The sequence below is a fragment of the Malus sylvestris genome, chromosome 8 (genome assembly GCF_916048215.2).
Source record: "Malus sylvestris chromosome 8, drMalSylv7.2, whole genome shotgun sequence".
NCBI classification, from domain to species: domain Eukaryota; kingdom Viridiplantae; phylum Streptophyta; class Magnoliopsida; order Rosales; family Rosaceae; genus Malus; species Malus sylvestris.
The window spans coordinates 21,947,212-21,973,780 of NC_062267.1; the positions used below are offsets into that span (position 1 = coordinate 21,947,212).

Sequence of the window (26,569 nt, forward strand, 5' to 3'; positions counted from 1 at the left end):
TTAACGGTAGAGAAACTGAAGAAGAAAGAATAACATAGAGAAAGAGTATAGTGAGAGAAAGTTTAGAGAAAGAAATGTGAGACTTGTATTCACCTTACAGAATTATTATTAAAACTCTGTTTTTATAACAGATCCTAACAAATCTAACCAAATATTAACAAACTTACTAACTAATTGCTCATTTTAACTAATCATCTAACTAATGGTGTGGAACCCTTAATAGCCATCAAATTGAATCACACCAACAAAAATAACCAACACGGTTAAACATGCATAGTAAGTTTACAACAATAGACTGCTTACTGGTAGGTAGCTTTTCTTGTTTTGGTGGCGGGTGTCTTTTTAAATACAAAAACAAATTGATTATTGCAACGCCATTAGTCTTTGCTTATAAGTTAATCACTTTCTTATGACCCCCAACTCTTGGGGCAAGCAGCACATGCATACTCTCAGCAAACTGCAGCTGTCCAAGAGCGGACTACTTGAGCGATACCTGCTGTTTGTTTCCTGAAAAAATAAGACAGGAAAGGAGAGTGAGAATTAAAGAGCGGAACAAATGGCCGTGGGTGGTTTCGCTGTCGATGGACCTCTGGCCGTCACTGGCATCGACGGGAAGATAACGGTTTCGGTGGTTACAACGTGCATCGTCGCTGCGTCTTGCGGCCTCATATTTGGTTATGACATCGGAATTTCAGGTGCGTTGTTTTGATTATATAATTTAGTCTTTAATTTTAACGTTCGAAAATTAAATTGTTATCTGAAATGCTTTGTCTCTCTCTGTATGTCGCTGTTACAAAATACATTAATTATCCAAAAACTATTTTTATTCTTATATTTTAAGAAAAAAGAAGAAGAAGAAGAAGAAACGATGAATGAAATTAACTTCAATATTGTAGCCTGTAGATATTCAGAAGAGAATCATGGATAGTCATTAGTCACGGTTTACCTAATACCAATATTAGGTGGGTAGCAATTTGGGCATGCATTTTTCTCATGGTCGGAATTTTAACACTCGTTCTAGTTTTCTGGCACTGTAAAGACATATTGTTTTAATTTCATGTTTAATTTTTTTATAGTAAAATGTTAAACTGGCTTAAGAGCAACTCCAGCCCACTAAGGTAATTACCGCTTGGGCTATTGAGTAAAGGCAATTACTGTCTTAGTTAATAATAAGGGATTTTTAACGAAAAATTCACGGTACTGTTAATTTTAACTAAAAACCATATTTTTACACTAAAAAGTTAATCATGGTACTATTCATTTTACCCTTTATTTTGTCCTTATCGTTAAAAGTCAAAGTTTTTAAAACCATTTTCATTAGTTTTCCTTAATAATAACTGTCCGAATGCATATTTACCCTTAAAATAAATTTCCCGGACAATTGACACTAAATTTTTTTTTAAAATAAATAAAAAGATAAATTTATGTATAATTTCGCAAAATAAACTTTTGCCGATTCCGTCACGTATCATGGTTAGGTAATTACTTTTTTTTTTAATAATTTTTAATATTTATTTCTTACTTGATTAATATGAACCATTGGATGACATTTTTTTTGTAATTCAACAACCCATATTTTGCCACATGGGTCACAACAGCTTATATGTATTTTTTTTTCCTTTAGATTTTTCCTTTTTAAAAAAAAAATTGTTGAAAAAATCTGGACCATAGGATACAAATATGTGCAAACTGAACAACCGGACTCTCGTGCACGTGAAACCCACGCATCTAGCGCAAAAAATATAATAACGTGGTGACGTCACACTCCCTCAGGCATTGGGGTTGGGCTATTTTGACCTGAGTGAGCAGTCGGGCCACCCTCTTTTTACTGTAACTCGACTTGTTTGATCTGGGGTGGAGCTCATTTTGTTGGTTTTGGTGCGATTATATTGAATCGCCCAATCTCCCTTACAATTGGGAGGGGGTGTAGTTGCTTTAATAATTCACAGGTATTAGCTAGCTACGATTCCTGCATTATATTTTACTCAATCTAGTTGACAATTCATTTATGGGTTGTGATGTTTTTATATAATAGCCTCTTGACATTTTGGCAGCCAAATTAAAGGTTTGGTTTATGCAGTTGACTGTTAGGCTAAATTTCTCCATAATCTCCATAACAAGATACCATAGATATTAGATCGGATCTTTTTTTTTTTAATGAACGATATACCATGTGCCCCATAAAATTTGAAAAACTTTTGTAAAATCTAAACTGATTTGGGTTTGCAACTCGATGATTTTTAAGGTTGTCTCTTTTTTTAGCACAATTTTAAAACTCAATCATGAAATTTTTTTTAGAGTGCTACTAGACCCACCCCATTGTTCTATTTCTTAACCCACATTATAATTCCACCCACCATAAAAAGTTAAAAAGTTAAAACGTCATTTCCACACTCACTATTATTCCTAAAATAACCTCTAATTAACAACTTGTCATAAATTTGTATGAATGCATTGTACAAAGTCACCAGCAACGGCTAGGACTTCATCTGCAATCGCTCTTAAATGTACCAGTGAATCCACCTTCCCAAACTCAAGTCCACAAGATGATAATGGTGCCCACCTGATTCAATTCCACACTAGGCCTCCCATTCTGAGCACACCTCACAATCATGCTGATCCATGAAACAACATTCCTCTCCGGCATCTCATAAAAAATTCTCTACGCACCATCAATATCCAGACACCATACATAGCGCTCAAGCAGCGAATTCCAGACACCATAGATAGCCAGCAAGCAGCGAATTCCAACTCGCAACACTCCTCTCACTCATACCATCAAACACCCGGCATGCATACTCAACACCACCCCCAAACCCAGTTACCAGAACCCTCCTGTGCACCTGTTCCCCTTCTATCACCAACTTCGAGCACTAAAACATACGAATAGGAAAACCCATCAGCCTCCGCCTCCAAACCCACCAGCGATTTATATAATTCAACCGACTTCTGCGAAGTTTCGCTCCGAGCGTGGCCTCTGATCATATTCCCCATAGTACTACCTGTGTCTTCAACATTTTTTAAATATTTGAGGGAGTGATTGAGACACCCAAAAGCAACGTAGAATGATAAAATCCGAACAAGAATGTGGCTTTTTTGTGAGTCCATGAATTGTTAATTTGGGTGTGAATTTAGGGTGTGCTTGCAAATCACTGGAAGCAACTAGTTTTTTGCTTTGTCCCTATATGTCATTTTACAGGAGGTTAAAATTGGCTTTAAAAAAATTATTAAAAGATGGGTGGAGAAATAAGACGGCAAGGTGGATTTATCAGCATTCTTTTTTTATTTATAAAAACTTCATGGCACATTTTAAAAACTAATTCATATCACGATGGTTTATCAAGAAAATTTTCTATAAGCACCTAAATTTTTATTTTATCAAACATACCTAGATCTTTTAAGTAACAAAAATAAAAAGCTTTACCCAAATTCTTATAAAAGCGTAAGTGATGGATTGCCGTTGGTTATGATCTTTCTCTTTAACCCATTGCTTTCTAAGTCTAAACTCTTCCCTCACGTTTATTAGCATATATTAATGCAGATCATTGTTTGTGAAAAAAAATCCTATACAAAAAAAAATAGACATCACTTTATATAAAAGAAAAAAAAGAAACTTCAACTAGATTAATGTGTTTATAACTTTATTATACGCCATAAGAGGCTGCTAGCATCACCCCGCTCATGACTTAATGCAAGGGAGAAGTGTCCCTTTAATTCATTAGGGATAGTGTTATTCATACATTCATTTTTATCTTTCACGTACTTTTTGGTAATTTTTTGTCATTGATTTTCTTCAATTCATTCGATCCGACGATCGAAAATTAAAAATGATGTGTAAGAAGTAAAAATAGGTGTGTGGCTACCCTAACCATTTGTTAGTTTATTAGTTGATTGACATATATGTTGCCAATAACAAAATGTTAATAAAAAAAAAGAATAAAATGTTTTTTTTTATAAAAAAAAATCTTTACAACTAATATTAATATATAGAAGAGTATTCTCGTTTTAATCTTAATTTATTATTCTCTATGAATTATTTGATGATAAACTATGCTACCAATAAGGTTAGGTTGCTAAAGTCTTCAAATTTCAAATGCCCAAGAAAATAAAATATGAATTCAACCGAAGTGGTTCAGAAGCTTCGATAGATACGAAATCTTTTTTCACTAAACATAGATAAATAATTTAGTAACAAGTAGTGACATTCAGTCGATAAACTATTCTCTATGAATTATTTGGTATTACAAAATGTCAAACTATTTGGCAAGATAACTAAGACATGTACCAGCTACCGAGATCAAGTCGATCTCCTTTGTCTTTCAGTTGGCAGATTTCAATTTTAATTTTCCGATTCTAATCATACTTGTTATATAAAAACGACCAAACATGAGGCATTCTCCCTTTCAATTAGAAATATATTTTTGTGTATGTGTTTGGGTCCAAAATATTGTATTGGGCCGAGCCTAGAGCCAAGCTTCGGTCCAGTTACATTTATCTAGAATCTTGTCATGGACCGTCCAATCAAGGTCGGCTGAATCCTATTACGAAGAGGATTGGTTTGGATAAGGGTGAGTTAGTCGAATCCTAGTGCAACAAGGAGTCTTAAGGCTAAGGATGCTGAGAATTAGGGGATGAATCTGGTTTGTTAAGGAGTTTGGTTCAAAGTCCTATAGGAATTATGATTGGCCGAAACCTGATCAAATTGGGTTGAGGAGTTCTAATCCTAATCCATTTCTTGTTCTGTCATGCCCCGATTCCGACATACGTCCAGGATCGACACATGACGTCACCAAATACCCGTATCTCAACCTTCCCCACCTCCGAGATATGTACATAGCATAATTCAAGATCCAAATCTCATATAAATTTTTGTATATTTTATGGCTGCATCTAACCTCCTCGTTAGACTGCCTACGTACCCTCAATAGGGATCAAGCCATTCGTAGTTCATTGTTTCACTACAATCGAATATCCATCACATAAAACGTTTTGTCCCAACAATATACCACAATCCATATTATGTGATATATCAAAGAACAACAACGAAACACAACATATTTTCTAGCCATAATTATCAACAAGTCTAATCATAACAAATACAATGATATCCAACATAACAATCCCACATGATGATTAACATTTCCACTTCATCCATCACATAAATCATCATGTTTCACATATCACCATAAATCATAGTATGCAACATCTCAAAGAACGGTCAATGAAGCACAATGTTATTATCTAGCCATATTGGTCAACAAGTCTAATCATAATGGCAACAATCACAACCAACATCATTCACAATCACATCAATCAATATCACATATCATAGACCGAAATCCAGGGCTAGAGCGACACAGTTTGGCCAAAGACTACATTTCTGGAAAGGGGATTTTGGACCATCCAACAGAATCAAAGCACCTAAGGGGACTCCGGACCATCACTCAACAGAATCCAAATCAGGATACGATTTCGGACCATCACTCAATGGAATCGCGGATAGAAGGGATTCCGGACCATCACTCAACGGAATCCAAATCAGGATACGATTCCGGACAATCACTCAATGGAATCCAAGTAGAACTCAGTTCCAGACCACTCAACAGACCCGAACGGAAGTCCAAGAAGCACAACTATGGCTCGAATGAACAAGACATGATTCAAGTTAGTCAATTCACGAAGACTAAACGAAATGAAACAATATTGAGCAACAAATCCCCATCACAATGGGTTATCCATCTATTACCAAACCTCACATCACCCAAGCAATTCAATAAGCATTTCAATCATATGTCACAACCATTTCCACTACACAAGTCAAATCACATTTAACTACATCATACCAATCACTATGTTTCCAACATTATATCTCAATCCATAGCTTGTAACATATCAACGAATCACGAAGCACAATATTAATATTTAATTACGTTAATCAATCAGTGAGATAGCATATCATTTCACGAATTTAATTAAAGAACTCTACATAATTCCCTACTTGGGTTATGAATAATAACATGGTAATTCTAATTTGTATTCACAAGATCCATTGTGGGTAATTCCCATTCACTCGAATCTAGGGTTCTAATCTTATGGGAATTAGTGAAAGTAAGGATTTCGGACTACTCAACGGAATCCAACAACATCGGGTTCCAGACCACTCAACGGAACCAAAATATCAAACGGTTTCTCACAATCTACTCAGACCTGTTATAGGTAAAATCAATGCCTACATCATGGAAATGGTGCACTGGCCAAACGAAACTCGGATAAGCTGTGGAGCTCGGGTGAGTGACAATAATTCAAGTATAAGATATTCAATAAAAACAGACCATCGATCACAATCTATAAACATCAAGTATAGAATCATGCTTTATGGAATCATAATCAAGTCATTGAAAACTCCGTGGGAGTCACCTAACATCCAACGACTTTTTCCATTCAACCAAGCAAGATTCCCAAAAACCTTCGTTCATAAGTGCATTAAAAACTAGGGCTAGAGGGACGCGATTCGGCCGAAACCTACACAAGTAACCAAATAGGAAGTGGCCCCCTAATGCGAATTAACCAAGCAGAGTCACTCCTACAACTGTTAGAAAGTGATCACCCAATGCAGATTAACCAAGCATGATCACTCTTAAGCATACATAGCCATAAGGATCGCCCAATGCGGATTAACCAAGCGTGATCCATTTATAGTATGGTCCCCCAATGCGGATTAACCAAGCAGGACCACTAGTGACCCCTCCCAATGCGGATTAACCAAGCAGGGTCAAGATAATCAGGTAGGTAGTGATCACCTAATGCGGATATACCAAGCATGATCACTCCTAGAATGCGTATGGTCCCCCAATGCGGATATACCAAGCAAGACCATCAATGTACAACTACTACATGGTGTAGTAAGATCAACACACAACCCACGTACCCTTATCTCATCCGTTAAGATTTACATCGTAATCACTTGCACTATCAACTTCTCATGACCACTATCTTATCATACAAGCATAAAAGTTCTACATAAACTTCTCATAAGATTTTGGGTTCACATCGTCATAAAAACAATCATATACATCATACTAATCATACATATCTAACCACATTTCATAAATGTGTCCAAGCTACAGTCGATTCACAATTAATAAACATGAATCAATGCTACAAAAAATAAAGATAACAATTTAATAGAAAGTACATTTAATAAACAAGTATAACTTAATATGGTGATGCTAATACATATATCGAGACACGTCAACTAGAAACGACACGTCATCATGATGAGCCAACTAAGCTCCATCAACAACAAACTAGAGATAAGTGACACCCTAGAGTAGAGCACGTTGACTAGAACATCAACCGTAGATAAGGTAGGTCCCTTAAGGTCAACAACCTGAGGTTATTCAATTCGGAAGATCCGCACATCAGATTTTTGATCTGTAAGTTCTCAAAGGTCTAACAACTGACAACTAGGGTGTTCACAAAATTGTACAACGAACCAACGATCAGATTGTTATCAATCACACAAATAAGTGACGGTCCAATTTGATCACCACACCAAACAATTGAATTTCGGGAAACCGAGCTAGACATAGGTTCACAGGGTCACTAAAAGGTATTTTGTACTTAGACAACACTCGTGGACGGTCCCACACACCGCCACACGCGGGTTAGTCAAGGTGGAGGGTTTAGAAACCCCAAATTTTCAACATTAACTAAATAAGCTCAAATTTACGTGATAGCTAGAGCTCAGTAAGGGAAACATTTTTCACAACTAGGCCGACGACAAATTCTAACCGGAAACCGCCCAAAATCACCGGTGAAAACCGGATTTCTAAGGTTCTACACACCTAACTCTAAAATGAATACAAAAGCACAAACTAAGCATACCATCTTGAAGATTATGAAGAGAAGATGAAGTTTCATACTTCACTTGAAGGAAATGGTTGTTGGAATCGCCGAAAAAATGACAAAACCGCCGGAAAACCCATGAGACTTTGCTGCCTCGAACTGGAAAAATGGATAAGAAAATGGAAAATCTAATACAACAGAGTTGTAGGGCTCGTCAAGAGCTTTCCATGGACACCAAGATCACCCAAAACGGAGATCGGATGAAGAAGATACAAGCGGGTTAAGTTTGTGGTTTTATGGGTCGAAAACGCCCCAAAACGGGTAAAAAAATCAGACCCCTCCTTCCTTTTTTTTTCTTCAGAAAACTCCCATCTTTCTAATTGGTCCCTTCCTCTTTTATTAAACTCCCTTAACCTTTAACCCACATGTGAGAATTACATAATTCCCACAATCTATAGTTCGCAACTTCAAACGTCAGTAACTATACCGTTATAACTCGGACTCGCAAACGGCTTTCGCCTATGTGCTCGTGGCTTCGAGACCTATTCGAAAACGTTACTTGTGATCTCAAAAGGTCAACGAATTTTTGATAATTACCTTCAAAACTTCAAACTTCGTAACTAATTTAATTAAAATCTAAATCCAAATAAATTAATATAAATTCTCAAAAATAATATAAAATCTCAATAATACAAATATGTAGATTATAATAATGAAATCCAAGAACGGGATTTCACAAGTTCGGCCATGAGGGGGTTCGCTGCTATAAATAGAGAAGGGAATGCATCATTCAAGACCCTTTCAAATCAACACACAAATTGCTCTGTGCAAAGCTTCTCAACAACCCTGAGAATTTTTCTTCTTCCCCTTTCTTCCCGCCAACACATCTTCAGTTTGGATAAACAACACTGTGAAGGCAACTGGCAACATTTTCAGTTTGGATAAACATCACTGTAGCTGTAGAATCAGTCGACTGAGGAGCACCTTCAGTTTGGATAAACATCACTGCTTCGAGACCGACTGGTTATTTATCCAAGTCTTGGTCAAGAAGGATTTTCGAGTCTTTATTGGCAGATGTCATTTCATCAACATTCTCGACGAAGTGAGGTGTTGCCAGGTTACTAGGCTTAGCACATTGAAAGTCGAGTATTGCTTTATGATTAGATATTCACAAGTACATTTTAGAGTTCGGCACTCCGACGGCCGAACCACATTTACAATCAAAACATTTATCTATTTCGAGTACTTGTGTCCATATAGTTTAGTGTCAGTTCGGCGTACTTATACTCTCACGAATATAATTACCGAGATCGAACCCGACGTCGACGATTTGTGAACTTCGCAGAACTAGCAGCCTTGTCTTCAGACTCTAGAACCCGAAGGCCGAGATGTGTTCTTTTCTCGGCCACAGTCGCAAGATTAAGAAGTCAGCAACGCGCCCAACACCACATCAACACATTTTACTCTCCGACTGAGCTCGGCTGACGAATTGGCATGCCCCTCACAAAACTGAAGGACTTAGTAAACTTATTAGTTACTCGGCCTGCGCGTCACGTAGGCTTTGTATTTTTTAGGATTAACAGTATGTCATACAATCGAATGTAAAAACTAAAGATATACCTCCATTGACACAAAGAAGCTATACACATGAAACTAATGAATAACATCTATAATTATCATATACTTTGGTGCACATCAAATGCATGAAACTCATCATGAACATAAACAATTTTCTCAGGAGGAGTAACTACAATGGCACCATTTCTGAACAAATTTTTCCCAGAAGTGCTGAGAAAGGGAGGGCCCCCAAAAAACATATATTGTGTGTATGATAGCCAGGTTTTGACAGCATTCACATCCTCCCTCTACATAGCGGGGTTGGCTGCGTCGCTTGTGGCCAGCCGTCTGGCCAGGACTATCGGCCGCCGGAATGTTATGCTTCTGGGTGGCTGCACCTTCTTTGCTGGATCTGCGATCAATGGTGGCGCCGTCAATGTTGCCATGCTTATTTTGGGCCGTATCTTGCTCGGTTTTGGGGTTGGTTTCACAAACCAAGTAAGTGGACTTTCTTTATGCATGTCCTTGGGCCTGCAATGAACATGCAAACCCATAAAAAAGGTAGCATTTTAAATGATGGATTTTTATTTTTTTTTATTTTTTTTTATCTCTTTGTTGTCACCTATTTTGTACTGAAGGAGGAGAAATTTTTCGTTGTGATGAGAACACAAGTGGTACACCACTTGTTTTAATAGGAATGGTGGGAAATTGTATTTTTTAAGTTATTAACTTTTTAGAACACATATCCCACCATTTATTTAGTGACACGTGGTGTATCATCCCGTATACCAGTCACACTTAAAAATCTCTCCTGAAGGAGAGAGAGGTGGCGAGAGAGAGAGAGAGAGAGAGAGAGAGAGAGAGAGAGAGAAATATGGCTAGGGAGAATTGTATATTCTATTCTCTTTTGTCAGTGTATCTATTTATAGTAAATAATAGAAGGGGAGAAACTTGATTCCTAAAAATACAAAGCTTAATAGGAAATATATAATATAGGATTCCTATCTTAACTTTACTACGGATTTGCATAATCATATCATATAATATATTCACAACACTCTTACCATTTTATGGATCATTTATCAAGTTGATTCTTGTCTAAGTATGTGCTACAGATTACTATTACTATTTGGAAAGAAAACATATTCCGTCCCTTGAGAAACTTTCTTTTGAATCACGTGTTTATCTCTTTTATTATGTGATCGATATTATTACAGATTATTGCTACTATTTGGAAAAGAAACATTTTCCATCCTTTGGGAAACTTTCTTCTGATTACAACACGTGTCTCTCTTCTTCATGTATCGATATTATTTTGTATCATGACAATTGATCGTTTGATGTATCATATTTCTAATAGAGATGAATCTGATATTTTGCCCTACTTGTCTAAGAGAAAGAGTGAATTAATTAAATGGTCCACGGGTTCCTTTGTGTATATTTCCTTGATTTCATCCATTACTAACATCCCTTGTAATATTGTCAAAATATAGTCTGCTCCAATCTACCTCTCAGAGATTGCACCACCCAAGTGGCGAGGTGCATTCAGCACAGGCTTTCAGTTCTTCATAGGAATTGGGGTGGTGGCATCCAACTGCATAAACTACGCCACCGCCAAGCACAGCTGGGGCTGGCGTCTCTCCCTCGGCCTCGCCATAGTCCCAGCCACCATCATGACTGTTGGCGCCCTTTTCATTTCGGACTCACCCACAAGCTTAGTAGAACGCAACAGGGTCGACCAAGCCAGAAAATCCCTAGTTAAAATCCGAGGCAAGAACGACATCGAGGACGAGCTGGCCCTTCTTATCAAGGCCAGTGAAGTTGCCAGAGCCCTCAATGAGGAGCCTTTTGTCACCATATTTCAGAGGCAGTATAGGCCTCAGCTTTTGATCGGTGCGCTTGCTGTGCCGTTTTTCCAGCAGCTCAGTGGGATTAATATCATTGCTTTCTATGCTCCTGTTTTGTTTCAATCTGTGGGTTTTGGAAATGATTCTGCTCTTATTGCTTCGATTATACTTGGGTTGGTGAATCTTGGTTCGATCCTTGTGTCTACGTATATGGTTGATCGGCATGGTCGGAGGTTTTTGTTCATGGAGGGTGGCATCCAGATGGTCATCTGTCAGGTAACTATCATCTAGCTAATATGGTATATTGAGTATACCGTGAAAAATTGCAAAATAAACTCTCTTTATTTTTTTAATTTTTAATTTTATTTTTTTATGGGAGGGCAATGTTACTTTGTCATACCATTTGACAAGCTAAGATGTTCATTTAGTTACTTTATAATATGGTGAATCTAGAATACTGATTAAGTTGATTTTAGTCTGCTTGGGGGTAGTCCATATTCACAGTTTAGTAATATAACACTAGTAAAGAATATTTGTAGGAGGTGAGTCATCCAAACATCCCTTTTTACTTTTCTACAACATCTTAATTTTCGGACATCGGATATAATGAATTGAAGGAAATCAAAATATATTAATTAATAAAAGGTGTGTGAGAAGTAAAAAATAAGTGTGTGAATATTACACCCCTATTTATATCGTTATAGTCACACTATTTGGCAATATAAGTTGTTTATTTAGTTACGTTATAAGACGTGAATCTAGACTATATGACTATTGATCAAGTTAATTTTTGTCTGGTTGAGTAGTCTATATTCAAAGTCTAGTATGATAAACATCTATATTGCAACATAAACCCTTATGTGGATAAAACTATTATACCCTTTTTGCATGGTCAAAAAATGAGTTCAGACAAGTCAAGATATACAGAGGATGATCGTTATCTATGTAAAAGAAGAAAAGTTTTCTTATCTGAAATGCTTTTGTGCAGGTTGGTGTGGCTATAGTTCTGGCAGCTACGACAGGTACGGATGGCAACGGCCATATCTCAAAGGGCTATGCCATACTAGTTCTTGTAATGATGTGTTTTTATGCTGCTGGTTTTGGTTGGTCATGGGGACCTTTGAGTTGGCTTATCCCAAGTGAAATATTCCCCATGAAAATTCGACCCACAGGCCAAAGCATGGGGCTAGCAGTAAACTTTGCCACCACATTTGTTCTCTCCCAAACCTTCTTGTCCATGTTATGCCATTTCAAATACGCCACGTTCTTGTTCTACGGCGGTTGGATTCTGGTGATGACCATTTTCGTTGCGCTCTTCCTGCCGGAGACTAAAGGAATCCCGCTGGATCAAGTTCACACTGTGTGGGCGAAGCATTGGTATTGGCGCCGGTTCGTTGAAGGTAGCCCTAAGGTTAATGCCAATGAAAATGAGTAAAGCTAGGGATGCCAAAGTAGAACTCAAGATTTTTCGCATCAAATGATGCGGTTGTGCTTCACTTGTTCATATTTGATTTCACTTTGAACCTCGTTTGGTTGTAATGAGAGATTTTTCAGTGCGACCGGTACACAAAGTGATACACCACGTGTTACTAAACAAATGGTGGAATATGTGTGCTAGAAAGTTAATAATTTAAAAAATAAAATTTCCCACAATTCCTATTAAAACACGTGATGTACCATTTGTGTTCCTATCACAACTAAAAATTTCTTGTTTGTAATACTAAATCATCATATCGTAATATGCCACGTTGTTTGGTGACTCCAATTTGATATTTTTGTTTTCTTTTTTCCGGTCAACCAAGTATTATATTCGAATGGAAATCATCCCAATGTGTTAATACAGTTTTTAAGAGTATATGAATTGTATTTCCTAGCTAGGTACAATTATGTTCTATTTTTGTGATACCCGAATGCCTTTGATATTTTGAAGCAAATATGCAATATTTGGCTCATAAATTGCTGTGATGACATGCTACTTTTTCTCGTGGATATGATATGGACTGAAATATTAAGGCAGCATGTTGTGTGAAACTCATAAGTTGACAATATAATTAATTAAGGGCTCATTTGGGAAGTGTTTTTAGATAAAATGATTTTGACTTTGAAAAATACTAAAGTGTTTTTTTTTTTTTTAGGATTAACTTGCATTTTTACTAAAGATTGGTTCCAAAAATATTTTCTCGAAAAACGTTTTCAATCATTAAAAATCACTTCTAAAACGAACCCTAAGGATGATAAAATGCTTTAGATTCTACATAATCAAACCTATGAAACTTAAGAATAATGGAATGGAATAAAAAAAGTAAAAGAAGAAAAGAAAGGAAACACTAATAACAAAATGAAAACTCATTCCGGATAAATTAAAAACAGAGGGAAGGAGATATCGAGATGGACAAGGGGTTTTCCGAAGTTTGTCAAGGAATGCAAAAGACTTAATTAACGATAGTGTCGTGTTCCTTAGAGAGAGTTTCTCGCGCCCCCTTTTCGGAGATTTACCGTTACCGCCGTAACAGATGGAAATAGTGAACTTGGCGTGAAGGGACAAAGACATAAGAGATCGACTGCTTATATGAAAGACAAACAGATTTGATCACGAACTCAGCTTTCCGAACCAATAAGCTTTACTAATAAGGGCATTCCATTGATAACGATAGAAAGAGAAATCCACAAAAAAGTTGATAAAAAAGGGAGAGGGGTTGAGCTTTATTAGGATTAATAATTGGGAAATAGACAAAATTGACCCATTTTCTTAATCTTGGGACACAAATAAGCAAAACAGACCATGCGCAAAACTGAAAATACTAAAATACCCACATATAAATACTAAAAATCCTTAGGTCATTGCATCATTTTTCTCATTTGGAAGAGTGGGATGTCGAAAGAGCTCTGTGAGCTCGAAGTTTCTGGGTTGAGATCATATCTCTGACCTTGGATTTTGAAGAGAGGGAAGTCGAGAGTGAAGCTTCGAAGTGAGGGTTTCTAGTTTGTATCAGTGTTTGATCCTTAAAGATATGACCTTTATACTAGATTTTCTGTTTTGGCCAGAAAGTTCCATTTTTTCAGCGAGTAAAGTTTCGGAAGCCATATTTCTACAGCCATTCTGTTCATCTCTCTCTTTCTCTCATCTCTTTCTCTCTTTCACTTGGTTATCGTCTCCATTTTTGCATCTAATTACTTGTTTTTTCAATTGGTCTTTTGGATTTGCAAAGATGGGAAGTCGAAGAAAAGAGGGATAATGAAGAAATGGCTCATAATGTGTTCTACATCAATGATTTATGGAATAAATGGGTTGTTTGTAAGATGAATTAATACTTAGAAGTTAAATTAGGGTTTGTGTTTCATGTTGTGGCCTATGGGTTGTTGAATAAACTTTACTTTTTGACGTGCTACAAAAATGGGATGGAACAATTTCTGGTTCAAGTGTTCAATTGCATAAATTTGTAAATTTTTTTTTTCTGTAATGTGCATATGGTGTGCATGGCTATAACTTAATATATGAAGCAGGAATGTTCACTAGTTATAATGCACATATGTTGGGCCTTGAAATTTAGCGAGTATGACTACAACCTAGTTGGCCTCGGCGAAATAAAATTAAGAAAAGGCTTAGAAGTGTTAAGGGTCATGCATGTCCATGAAAAAAACGACAATGAGTATTATGTTTTTTACGTGCACGGTTAAACGATGATTGATATACGTAACAAGACTTTTCAAACAGCCATTGTAACCTTATATATGTAACAATTATGTTTTAATTGTATCCACTATATCAATAGGTCGACGTTAATTTTCTTATTAATGCAAAAAATAGCTCGTTGCTCAATCTCCAGTTCTGTGCATATCATGTGCATGTATTGTACATGTGATGTGCATGTGGTGTGCGTATAGTGTATATGGTGGTGACGTCACATGTGATGGCGTCATTTTTCTGATTTTGATGAGAGAGCTATGAGCCTGTGAGTTCTGGGTTTTTGGGTTGGCTTAGATCTATGAACATATCATGTGCATGTCACTAAAAATAGATGATTTTTAATGGGATTTTCAGAATCTAAGTTCAAGTCAAAGATTTGTAAACTACAGATCTTTAAGGTATTTCCAGAATATAAGCCCCATATATCCTCCAATGCCATTAATTACATGATGCACGTCCACACCAAAACCGATGTTGTTACACGTATTGATACAAATAACAAATTTGGGATTTTCTTTGAACTTAGAGGGATAAGGCGTTCATCGACGGAGAAGAGAGATTGCAATAGAAAAACTGGTGTCTTTAGTTTTTCAAATGGATTTTCTTTGACATGTGAAAAAAATTTGGACTGCATATTGGTTTTGACCCGGATGGGTTTTGAATGAGATTTCGAATATGAGGAAGAAGATGATGATTTAAGGAAGAAATCCCCAATCTGTAATTGCAAGCACATAAATGTGTTCATTTCTCAAAATGGCCAATCAGCAAACACAAACAATCTCCAAATAAATCAAATCTTCCAACTGAATTTTCCGTTATCTTTTACTAATCTAAGAATAGCCAATAAATATCAATGTTAGAGAAAGAGGGAGGGAGAGAGAGTGAGTAGAGAGAAAGAAATCATAAAATATGAAGAAATAACTCATTTATATACGAGAGCAATTTGATAATTTAAAAATGTAAAAAAAAATCTTATTTTTTGTCTGATTATTGTGCATATTCAAAAAATCTTATTGTTGTCTAATTATTGTGCATATTAAAAAAAATCTTATTTCTATCTCAAAATTAAGAAAATAGATCATCTTTTTCTATTTTCCTTAATAATTTGAAAATCCACGGTTAGTGTGCCCCCGATGGGGCAGATAGATGAATGACCCGTCAAAGATTGAGTTGAAAGCCAAGTGTTGTCCACTGAAGTAGTTGGCACATTACAACGACCGATTACTTAGGTGGTTTATTAGACAACCACCACCACACACCCCCCCCCCCCCCCCCCCTTCCCCCCTCTTTCTCTCTCTCTCTCTTCTGTCTCCTTTTCTAATGTAAAAACCCCCTTTTAAATGTAAAAAAGTTCTGGTTTCTTTTTTGTTGTGTCCTAAGTGGAACCTTAGGGTTTGCACTAGTATACTATCAATTAAAATAGTCATTTACCACTTGAATGTATTGAGTGCATAATAATTATTTTAGTAAGATGATAATATATGTCTAAAATGAAAAACAGTGAAATTTTAGAATACTTGTTCCTTATACGGGAGATTTTAAACTCAAATGTCATATTCTCTTACAATATGTATACAATCAGTTGTACTTAAAAAATACATCAACTTAAATCGGGTTTGGAGTTGGTTCAATATATGTCTAATTCAGTGAATCACATTTGGCTCAATATATGTCCAAATCTAGTAAGCCTACACACGTGCTTCACGTCATCCAATTCATCATATACGATCTTATTTAAATTTTAAAAGAAAAATTAAAATAGCAAGTGACCATTTACCAGTGGTGGAAAGATATTAAGCCCTTACATGATGATGTGGGTTCAAACCCCATCGAGGACTAATTTAACTTTTAATCTAACAAAATTTATCATTCGACCAAAATAAATAAATAAATATCATTAGTAATTTCATTTAATATTTTTTGTTTATTTTCAATTAGAATTTTTCTTATTATGTAATAAGAAAATAGGGTTATAAGTGTATTTTACATGCATAAGAACTAAATTGATATTGCAAACAAGTATAATATTCACAAAAAAATGTTATGTTAAGTCGGATCGGATTACCTTAATTCATCTATCCGGATTCCTTTATAATTGGATTATCTGGTTCGAATCTTATTTGGATAATCAAATGGGAGTTTTAACGAAAAACCCACGGTACTGTTCACTTTAACGAAAAACCACATTTTACACTAAAAAGTCAAACCTAGTACTATTCACTTTACACTTTATTTTGTCCTTATCATTAAAACTCAAAGTTTTCAAGCCCTTTTCATTAGTTTTCTTTAATCAGATTGGAAACCTTGATCCATATAATTGAATAAAGTTGAGGTTCCACCATCCTATAAGCCCATGCAAGGTCCTTCCTCCCATCAATGTGAGATTTATTCTTACACGCTCTCTCATGTGTGCAAATTTTTAAACCTAATACGTGAACAACACAAACAAACGGGTGAGGTGAAGCATGTATGGCCTTTAGGCTTCACACATGGGACAACCTACTGTGATACTATGAAGAAAGCTAGAGTTCCACCATAAAAAAGAAAGTCAGGGTTCTACCATTAAACCAATTGGCAATAAGAAGAGTGGCCCAACCTCTTATACCCTTTTGTAAGGTTTCTTCTTTCATGATGTGTGACTCTTTTACCTTCACATCCTCACATAGCCGCTCACATGTGGCGAATTTCAAGCCGCGTTGACAACAAGAATTGGGTGACGTGGAGTACGTGTAGCCGTAGGGCTTCACACATGGGTCAACATGGCTTTGATATCATAAAAAAAGTTGAAGTTCTACCATAAAACCAATTGGCAATATGAGGATAGCCTAACTTACTTATAAGTCTATGCAAAGTTCCTCCCACCATCAATATGTGATTCATTTTCAATAGTAATTACATCATATTCGGATCAGGTCCAGATCAAAAATCTGATCCATTAATATGTCTAAATCGGAATCAGATTTCTTTCGAAATAGGCTACAAAAATTGAGCTAGTCGTCTTCTTGAAACCATGACGCAAGCTGAGCTACACAACTTTTCTACTGAAACTTAAGAAGTGGTACACTCAACGAACTTTTGCCCTAGATTATATAATAGTGTTTGGGTAATACTAAGAAGACCAACTATTTACACCAAATTTTATATATTATATGACGTGGTTGTAATGATTGAATTATTACGTAAGTGTTGATTAATGACTTGCTTATTTTCTATTGGTGATAGATCATATGATTTACAAATTTAATCTAAAAGTTGAGTTTACCTAACATTACTGATAGTGTTTCATATATCCAAATTATTTCATTCTAACAAGTAAGATGCTGACACGTACATTGATCGCCAACCATCTAGTGAATAAATTTGGTGAATAGATTTTGATGAGTCATTAGTGAATCGTGTATACAAGTATACTTTGTTTTTCTTGGTTTCAAAGCCTACATGCATATGCTTGCTTTTATAATCTTGACATGTATTGTGCATATGATATAAAGCTTTCGGTTCAAAAGCTTATGACTCCCACGGGCTGACGGCCACTCAACGGTTAGCAGATTAATTAAATCTAAAAACGACTGAAAGTGATCAATCTTGGCAGGCTGATTTAATTCTATGTAATACATTTTGTCACCCCCACCTCCATCTCAAATCAAAGCCATTAATACCAGATAATTACAATTACGTACATTCAGTGGCGGAGCTAGAGTTTTTGCCATTGTGACGAAGCCATAAATTTTATTAAGGAGGGTCAATCTTGAGTGATCATAAAATTATGATAAATTAGCTTATACATAAAATTACTGAAGAAATGGTCATGAGTATCTGCTTATTAAACATAAAAAATATTCCAAGTTTCCAACCTTTATATTGTTTTTTTTAACAAACGATATTATCTAAACCAAAAGAGAGGGAGATGGGCTTAGCCTCACAATGGGATAGCAACAATGTGGTTCAACTCGCCTGTGATGAAAATCGAATTTAAGATCTCTTACTTACAAGTGAAGAAGAATACCAAGACCATAGTACTAAGTGGCTCAATCTTTATATTGTTATGAGAACTCGCCTTTGACGAAAATATACATATGCACCTTGATGAGAACTCAAATAAATAAAAAATTGAATATAAGTATGAGGAAATGAAATTAAATATCATTTATTTGATTAGGCAAATAATGAAATTATGAGATTAGGCTCGTTTGAATATGCTTTTAAAATTATTGAAAGCACTTTTAGAGAAAATATTTTTTGGTTTCAAAAGCACTTAAAGTGCTTTTCCAGAATTTACTTGCATTTATACTAAGAATTGATTCTAAAAATATTTTCACCAAAAGCACTTTCAGTCATTTTAAAAGTACATCCAAACGAGTATAAAAGCCAAGCTACATCAATATATCATATATAAATACAACTTTCCAAATTGTAAGAAGGGTCACATTTCCAAATTGTAAGAAGGGTCATATAACCTTCCTAGGCATTAACTGGCTCTGCCAGTGCCGGTATATATCACTTTACCAATTATTCACGTGATGAGGGAAATACATCAAAACTGTGTACATGTATAGTTGCATAAAAGTTTGTCTCATGGTCGCTATGGGACTCTTTCAAAAGTTAAATTACGGTTCTCAAAGCATCTCCAAAGGAGATGTCAAAATCCTAGGTGGAATGTCATTGTGTATATTTGACATCAAAAGTCTCTCCAACTGAAGTGTTATTTGTTGACTGGATTTGAAGGCTTAGTGATTTGATGTCAAATTTGACATCAATGTTAAATTTATTTTTAATTCATTTTAATAGTGGGTCCCTTATTCTACTAACATTTCAATCAATAAAAAATTTATTTCAACATTTTTTTAATAATTACAATCATTTAAAACTATATTTAAATAATAAAATAACATTTGATAATTTACTTGCCACATCAGTCATCAATTATAATTTGACTCTTATAATTTGACATTTCCTTTGAAGATGGTCTCATGCAATTACAAACTATAAGAGAGATACATACGTAAGAAACCCGTAACACAGTTCCATAGAGCTTATCTCATATAGTTGCTATGGGACGTTTTCAAATGTTGAATTAGGATTTTCATGCATTACATTCGGTACTTTAAGATGGTGAGCATTTAAGATGGTGAGCATGGTTGTTATATAAGTTTGTCCAATTAATTTTGAAGAGAATTGGTGACTTTGAAGTTGAACCGATAAAATTAATCGGTTGAATATAAGCAATATTGTCGGTTCTTTCCCTTCTTAAGTTCATGCGGTACCGAAGCTGGATTTTCCTGCTAGGACACTAGAAATAAGTGCAATAACATTCTTTTTAATTAAAAGAAAATTAATTCTAGAATTTATGAACACACAAGAGAGTAGATATTCTGACACTTGATTCTTATATGGGGGAAACTGATTGAAGCTTGATGAATAAATTTTCACAGAGAGAGAGAGAGAGAGAGAGAGAGAGAGAGAGTATAAATAAATGGAAGAAGAGGTGGGTTGGGAGCATTTAACAGAAGGAAATAAAACCAGTGCTGGTGCTGGTGCTGGTGCTGGTGAGAGTGACGATCGAAAGAAAGGAGTGTCGAAGTAAGTGAGGGTGGTTTCGATGGTCATCCTTGAATTCTGCATTTAAGTGAATTCAAGATGATTTAATGAAGGCAGGTGAACAATACTTGAAACCCTCTTCCCTCAAAGCCTTTAATACTCTTTGGGACCCTTTAGGATTTTCTCAAATATATATTTTTTTGGTAATTATCTATTGATAAATCTAGGGTACTAGTCTCCGAACTTTTGTCTAATTGAAGCTTTGATCCCTAACTTATAAATTTTTGGAGTATTGATCCTTGAACTTATTATAATGTGAAGTAACCTAATTATTTTTTGGGTAACACAGAAGTTCTAATGGAGTTACCCCAAATGACCATTACTTTATATTGTGACAATTCAAACACCAATACTCATGAATTTTTAGTTCTAAGATCAAAACTGCAATTCAAAGACAGATACTCATGAATTTTCTCTTACCTTATTTTTTTTGTTGTTGTTCTTTGCACTATGGAAATGTCAACAGCACTCCTTATACAAAATTTTCCTTGTATTGTTATACATTTGGAGTGCATGATGACTTTTTTAGAGTGCTAATAGCAACTCATTTTTTATACAACAATATTCTATTCTAAATGACAAAAAAAATTAGGCTAAGTCGTACAATGAATCAGTCATAATTTAAACTCAACACAAATACTATACATTCTTGCAATCATAATTTCTCTTCTAGTTTTTCTTTTCTCCACTTACATTCTTGTTTTCAATTTGGTGGCTACCTTACAAAAATGCCCCTTTGTTAGGAAAACTAGTTTTTGTGTCCTAGTTCTTTTGACTAGTACCAATAAACAGGCCTGGTATTTATGTCATTAGTTGTCTAGTCTATTTAGGGTCCCTCTCCAATTTATACTTGATTGGTGATTTTTTTTCTAAGCACACCCTCCTCTCCAATGCCCTTATGGCTTCATCCTTCATGAGTATGCTTAGATCTTTCCCAAACAAAGGAACTTATTGCCCAACAAAACTTGCAATTTCTTTTTTCTTTTGCCCTTTCCACTCACTCCAATTCTGACCCAAAATTGCACTCTGCTATCTATATCACATTCACGAGATATAATCAAGGGGTAGAAGAGAAAATGCAAAATAAATAATAAAGAACCAGCAGTTAGATGAAAACTCAATAAATATATCATTTTTATGATATCCTGTTTTAGTTTTTTTTATCATATTTTTTTTATTGTTTTGTTATTGTGAAATACGAGAGAAACTTACATGGTACAGATGCATTATCGCTGCCGTCCCATGCCAATGAAGATGAAAACTTACATATATCTTTTTTTCATTGAAATGTGATGTTACTGTAGCGATGAACCAGTGCCATGCACATACCTCTCATGAAGGACATAAGTATATTAGGTACTTATTCTCTTAAAAGTGGGATTCAACAGCCTAGTCTATTAGAAGTTGAACTCAAAACTACCTATTTAATAAGGGTAGAGGTACCACCACACTATAAGGTCAGTGACATCAATGAACCCTTGATGCATGAGGTTTATAGTACATGAGCTATATACTTAAATGTTTAATGGATAGATTGATTACAATAAAAATATTCAATGTTCACCAAATATGTAAACAAATTTTAAACAATAGTTAAAAGAAAAGTATCTGATTGTTGGTCCAAGAATAAATAGAGTTTCTGATCTTAGGAGCAAATGGATAGGGTCATGAATTGCAAGATATATACTTCAAAGAAAAAAATTAAATAAATATTGAATGAAGAAATAAAATAAGGGGCATGACGGATATAATGGCCGATGGTGTTGGCTCAAGTTCGTAGGGGGACCGGGGACATTCTATCGAGGGTCTGGTTCCTTCCAATTGCTTTGAGTCGGGAGAATGTGTAAGTTGATGGTCAACCGCAATTCGGGTCCTGATGTGTAGTTTGTCTCACTTAATCCTCTATGTCTACGATCAAGTTTTCTCCCCTTCAGTTAGTAATCTCTTTTTACTTTCAATATATCATGAGAAATGTTAAGGAGACTCTTTCAAAGTGAGACTCTCCATGGATTTTCTGTTACCTTACAATTTAACGACAATTTTGGTGCCAACATTATAAAATAATGTGCAATAAACATGAAATGACAGAGAGTCCCACTTTTAAATCTCCTTAGCAGTTCTCATATATCATTGATTTCCCTATAAAAAAAACACAAATAGCCGATGGTGTTGAGAGCTTTAAAAGCAAATTTAATTAGTTGCAGTGATTAATTTCATGGCTTATGGCAAGGAATGTGGTTATTGACGGGTGTGAGGGAGAGAGGAGTTTGGGTGTTGAGAGCTTTAAAGGTTTTTGTTTTTCTTTGAGTAACCTAATTGTGGGAAGTTGGAGTTATTGTGTATATTAATGATCCATAGATATTCAAGACCTTCCTTCAACTGTATACAGACTCTTCTCATTTAATGGCCACTTCACACACCTCTTCCCTCCTCTTTCCCATCTCACCGCTCTCTCATAAGAATCATAACATGGCATTTGGTGTCCATTTGGTTTTCAACTATTGGCTTCTAGCTTGGCTAGCTTAGCTCACCTTCAATTGAAATCGAAGTGTTTTTAGCACTTCAAAATAGTTATTATTAATTTCTCTCTTATAGAAATCAAGGGGAAAATGGAATTGGAGGATTTGGAGAGTGCATGATAACTATTTTAGAGTGCTTACATGTACTCTTCTAATATTCAGAACAAGAGAAACATCTACAAAACTGTTCATGTTGCATTTCAGTGTTGAGTCTCAACATTCCACTTAAAACTCGGCATTTGGTTTACATTTGGCCAGCTTAGGTTGCTTACTTTTCAGGACATGAGTTATATATGTTAAATTGTTCTTGCTACGATTATGTAACAATCCAGTAAATACTTGACCTTTGGTCTACAATTGGCTTCTAGCTTGGCTACCTTAGCTAACTTAATTTTTGGATACATGCAAAAACTTGTGAGGTTGTCCCAATCACCCGATAGTTCCGGCTGTTACAGTAGTTTGAGCTTGGGATGAGTTCCAGCAACATAAATTTATAGTAATTTTGGGTAAAGACTATTCTAAAGTGTTAATAGCTGTTCTATTTGAATTTTGATGACTTGAAAACTTACGTGATTGTTCTTGCATGCCAAGTGGCACGATAATCAAATTAAAACTTGGCATTCGGTGTACATTTGGCTTTTAGCTTGGCTAGCTTAATTCGCTTACTCTTGAAAGCATGAGTTGCTCTTGCCACATGACAATGTTGAGTGGTGCAATAGTCTTGCTAAAATTTGGCTTTGGTGTACATTTAGCTTTTAATTGTGGCTTATGCATGGCTTGGATAACATACCTCACTAAATTCGAGACATAAAAAACTTATGTGAAGTTGTTCCTGCCCGATATCACTATTGAGTTTCACAATATATAGTCTAATTATGACTTTTAAAATGTTTTTAAAAAAACTTAAAAATCGGTAATCAAATTTGAACATATGTCATATTTTAACTGAATCGTTGCGTTGCATAGTATTGTCATATGGCAGAAGTTATATTATTTTTCTTGTACAGTATACAGTCCATGGAGACCAAATGCATTGCTAAGATTTATATAGTTGGGTGTGTTAGGGTGGCATCAGGATCAGGGGGGTTGGGGGTATTAGACCAAGGAGTTGAGTTGGTTAGAATTTCACATCGTAGGCTTTAATAGAGAGCTGGCTTGGAGCTCTCTCTCAGCTATAATAATCAGAGTTAATACAACCAACTTGGAATGCACGTCATGCATGCGTAGGCCAGGTTTCTTTTAGTTGTACCTTCAAATTTTGCCCCTTAGATCCTCCCTTGCAGTTGTGGCCAAACTCCACCAGCCTATATAACTACCAAAAAAATTTCCCAACCATTTGACATATAATCCAATCCAACTCGATCTCTCAACCTCTCAACTCTCCCCAGCTCTCAGCTCTCTGTGTGTGCTTGTGTAAGAGAGAGAGAGAGAGAGAGAGAGAGAGAGAGAGAGAGAGAGAGAGAGTATAACTACTTATCTTTGAGTGATTGAATCAGCTAGAGCTATGGTTTCTTTTCAAGCTCATCCTCTTTCTCCAATCCAAAAGAAGGCAATCCCAGACTTTGAGAATTCATCCAAGAAAAGAAAATGGGACGACGATCCATACGATCATATGGAGCAACTTTTCGAAAAACGTGTGAAAGTACCACAAAGCACACCGAAATCCTTGTTTGATATCGAGCTTCACCTTGAGACTCCATTGCCTTTGGAGTGGCAAAGATGCCTTGATATTCAGGTATATTTTATATATGTGTGTGTGTTGTGTATGTTTCAATTATATAAACAGAAGTAACAAAGATAGCATACCGTTAGATAACCATTTCAGTTTTTAGTATTTTACTTCTAAATAGAAACTATTTTTTTTATCGATCGTGTACATGCAGTCGGGGCAGATACATTTTTACAACACAAGGACTCAGATGAAGACTTCAAGGGACCCAAGGAGGAGCCCTGAGCCACCAACTAGTCCAGCTGCTGATCATCATCGTCGTCGTCGTCGTCCCATGAGCCTCGACCTGGAGCTCAACCTAAGATCATGTGATCAATCCAACGCTAATTCAGACATTTCATCAACACACAACTTCAGTGCTTTGTTCATGGAACCCCACAGACCAACAAAAAGTAACCCTATTAATTTAGGGTTTCATGTTGATCATCACCATCAGCAGCAGCAGGAGATGGTGGCCACTGTGTGCATCAAGTGCCACATGCTGGTGATGCTGTGCAGGTCTTCTCCTGCATGCCCTAACTGCAAGTACATGCACCAACTTGATCAGAGCCCCCCAAACCTATTCAATTTCAAGCCAAGGCGTACTAGTAGCTTCATGTGTTAATTAATTAGCTAGTAATTAAGCTTCTGCTAATTAAGACTAAGACAAGGCATGCCATATGATTTAACAGTTAATTATATATTCTGTGTTATACTCTTCCTGGAGGGTTTAAATGTCTGTCAATTTATAGCTTCATCTTCCTCCTCTATTAGAAAAATGACTGGTAAGAGTGCTAATATATATATATATATATATATATAGAGAGAGAGAGAGAGAGAGAGAGAGAGAGAGAGAGAGAGAAAGACCTCTCTACCTAATGTAAATATAAATGAAGCTTATTATCCTACTACTAAAGTTGTTTAAACCATGGGTGTCGGTAATCATGGTCTGCTACTGATTATATATAAATGCTCTACTTTTCTTAATCTGTCTCAAGGATTTTATTTCTTTGCTTTATAAGTATATTGGATGAGATCGAACCATCAACCGTTGCAAACTAAAGACGATTTATAGTGGAGGTCTACAATTTACTGGCGTAGGTATCATCATCGCATTTATTATTATTTTATAGAATTATAAGTTTTTTTTTTTTACGGAATTATTGGTAACACTCTAAAATTCTAATTCTGCATTCTGAATCTTTTATATTTTGAAAAAAAAAACACTTTTATGAGGCAAAATTAAACTTCCAGCGTGATAATAATAGTTGTTTATTTATTATTATTATTATGGTTAGGATGAAACTGGTGTCAGCATATAAGTACACGCATCTCTTATTCTTTTTGCCTTTTTATTTCTGATGAAATCTCACCGCACATGTTTCCCCGACTGTTAACAAGGGCGACCTTTTACTTTTTGGAGGAGTTAAACTAAAAGATTTACCCAAATGTTTTTAGGTAATTGAGGTTTATAGTGAAACTCCGCATATGTAAGTTTATCTTACATTGCCGGTCCCAAGCCCGGATAAAGGAGGAGGGGGAGGGCGTCAGGTAGTCGACATCCGGCACTCCACAGTTACGTCGAATCCTTATGACAATGAATCCAGAACGAAATCGCGCTAAAACTAGGACGTCACTCGTAAGTGGCGCGCTGTGTGGCCCGAGCACAGTAATAAGTGAGCAAGGGTCGCTGTATCTCCATCGGCACCCGGATGCAGTGTTAAATGAGCAAGGGGGCCATAGAAACTTCTTTTCGAACGACTCCACTCAAAGTTGTTTGGGAGCATATGCTCCTATCAACTGT

The 26,569-nt window shown here is 35.9% G+C and overlaps 2 protein-coding genes across 2 annotated transcripts; both read left to right on the forward strand.

Annotated features, from left to right (window-relative positions):
- The first annotated feature begins 371 nt into the window (after nucleotides 1-371).
- On the forward strand, nucleotides 372-13,017 carry LOC126633493 (sugar transport protein 5-like). Its single transcript, XM_050304108.1, has 4 exons — nucleotides 372-695; nucleotides 9,587-9,903; nucleotides 10,899-11,528; nucleotides 12,241-13,017. The coding sequence occupies exons 1-4, from the start codon at nucleotides 557-559 to the stop codon at nucleotides 12,685-12,687; spliced, it is 1,533 nt and encodes a 510-aa protein (XP_050160065.1). The 5' UTR covers nucleotides 372-556; the 3' UTR covers nucleotides 12,688-13,017.
- An 11,363-nt stretch (nucleotides 13,018-24,380) lies between these two features.
- Nucleotides 24,381-25,752, forward strand: LOC126632797 (protein CURLY FLAG LEAF 1-like). Its single transcript, XM_050303291.1, has 2 exons — nucleotides 24,381-24,792; nucleotides 24,941-25,752. The coding sequence occupies exons 1-2, from the start codon at nucleotides 24,562-24,564 to the stop codon at nucleotides 25,388-25,390; spliced, it is 681 nt and encodes a 226-aa protein (XP_050159248.1). The 5' UTR covers nucleotides 24,381-24,561; the 3' UTR covers nucleotides 25,391-25,752.
- Nucleotides 25,753-26,569: the final 817 nt, after the last annotated feature.

Excerpts from the sequence above, each read along its gene's own strand:
- LOC126633493 (XM_050304108.1), top strand. The coding sequence starts at position 557 with ATGGCCGTGGGTGGTTTCGCTGTCGATGGACCTCTGGCCGTCACTGGC. Across the intron at positions 9,904-10,898 it reads GGGTTGGTTTCACAAACCAA|TCTGCTCCAATCTACCTCTC; the intron begins GTAAGTGGACTT and ends GTCAAAATATAG. Across the intron at positions 11,529-12,240 it reads TCCAGATGGTCATCTGTCAG|GTTGGTGTGGCTATAGTTCT; the intron begins GTAACTATCATC and ends GCTTTTGTGCAG.
- LOC126632797 (XM_050303291.1), top strand. The coding sequence starts at position 24,562 with ATGGTTTCTTTTCAAGCTCATCCTCTTTCTCCAATCCAAAAGAAGGCA. Across the intron at positions 24,793-24,940 it reads AAAGATGCCTTGATATTCAG|TCGGGGCAGATACATTTTTA; the intron begins GTATATTTTATA and ends GTGTACATGCAG.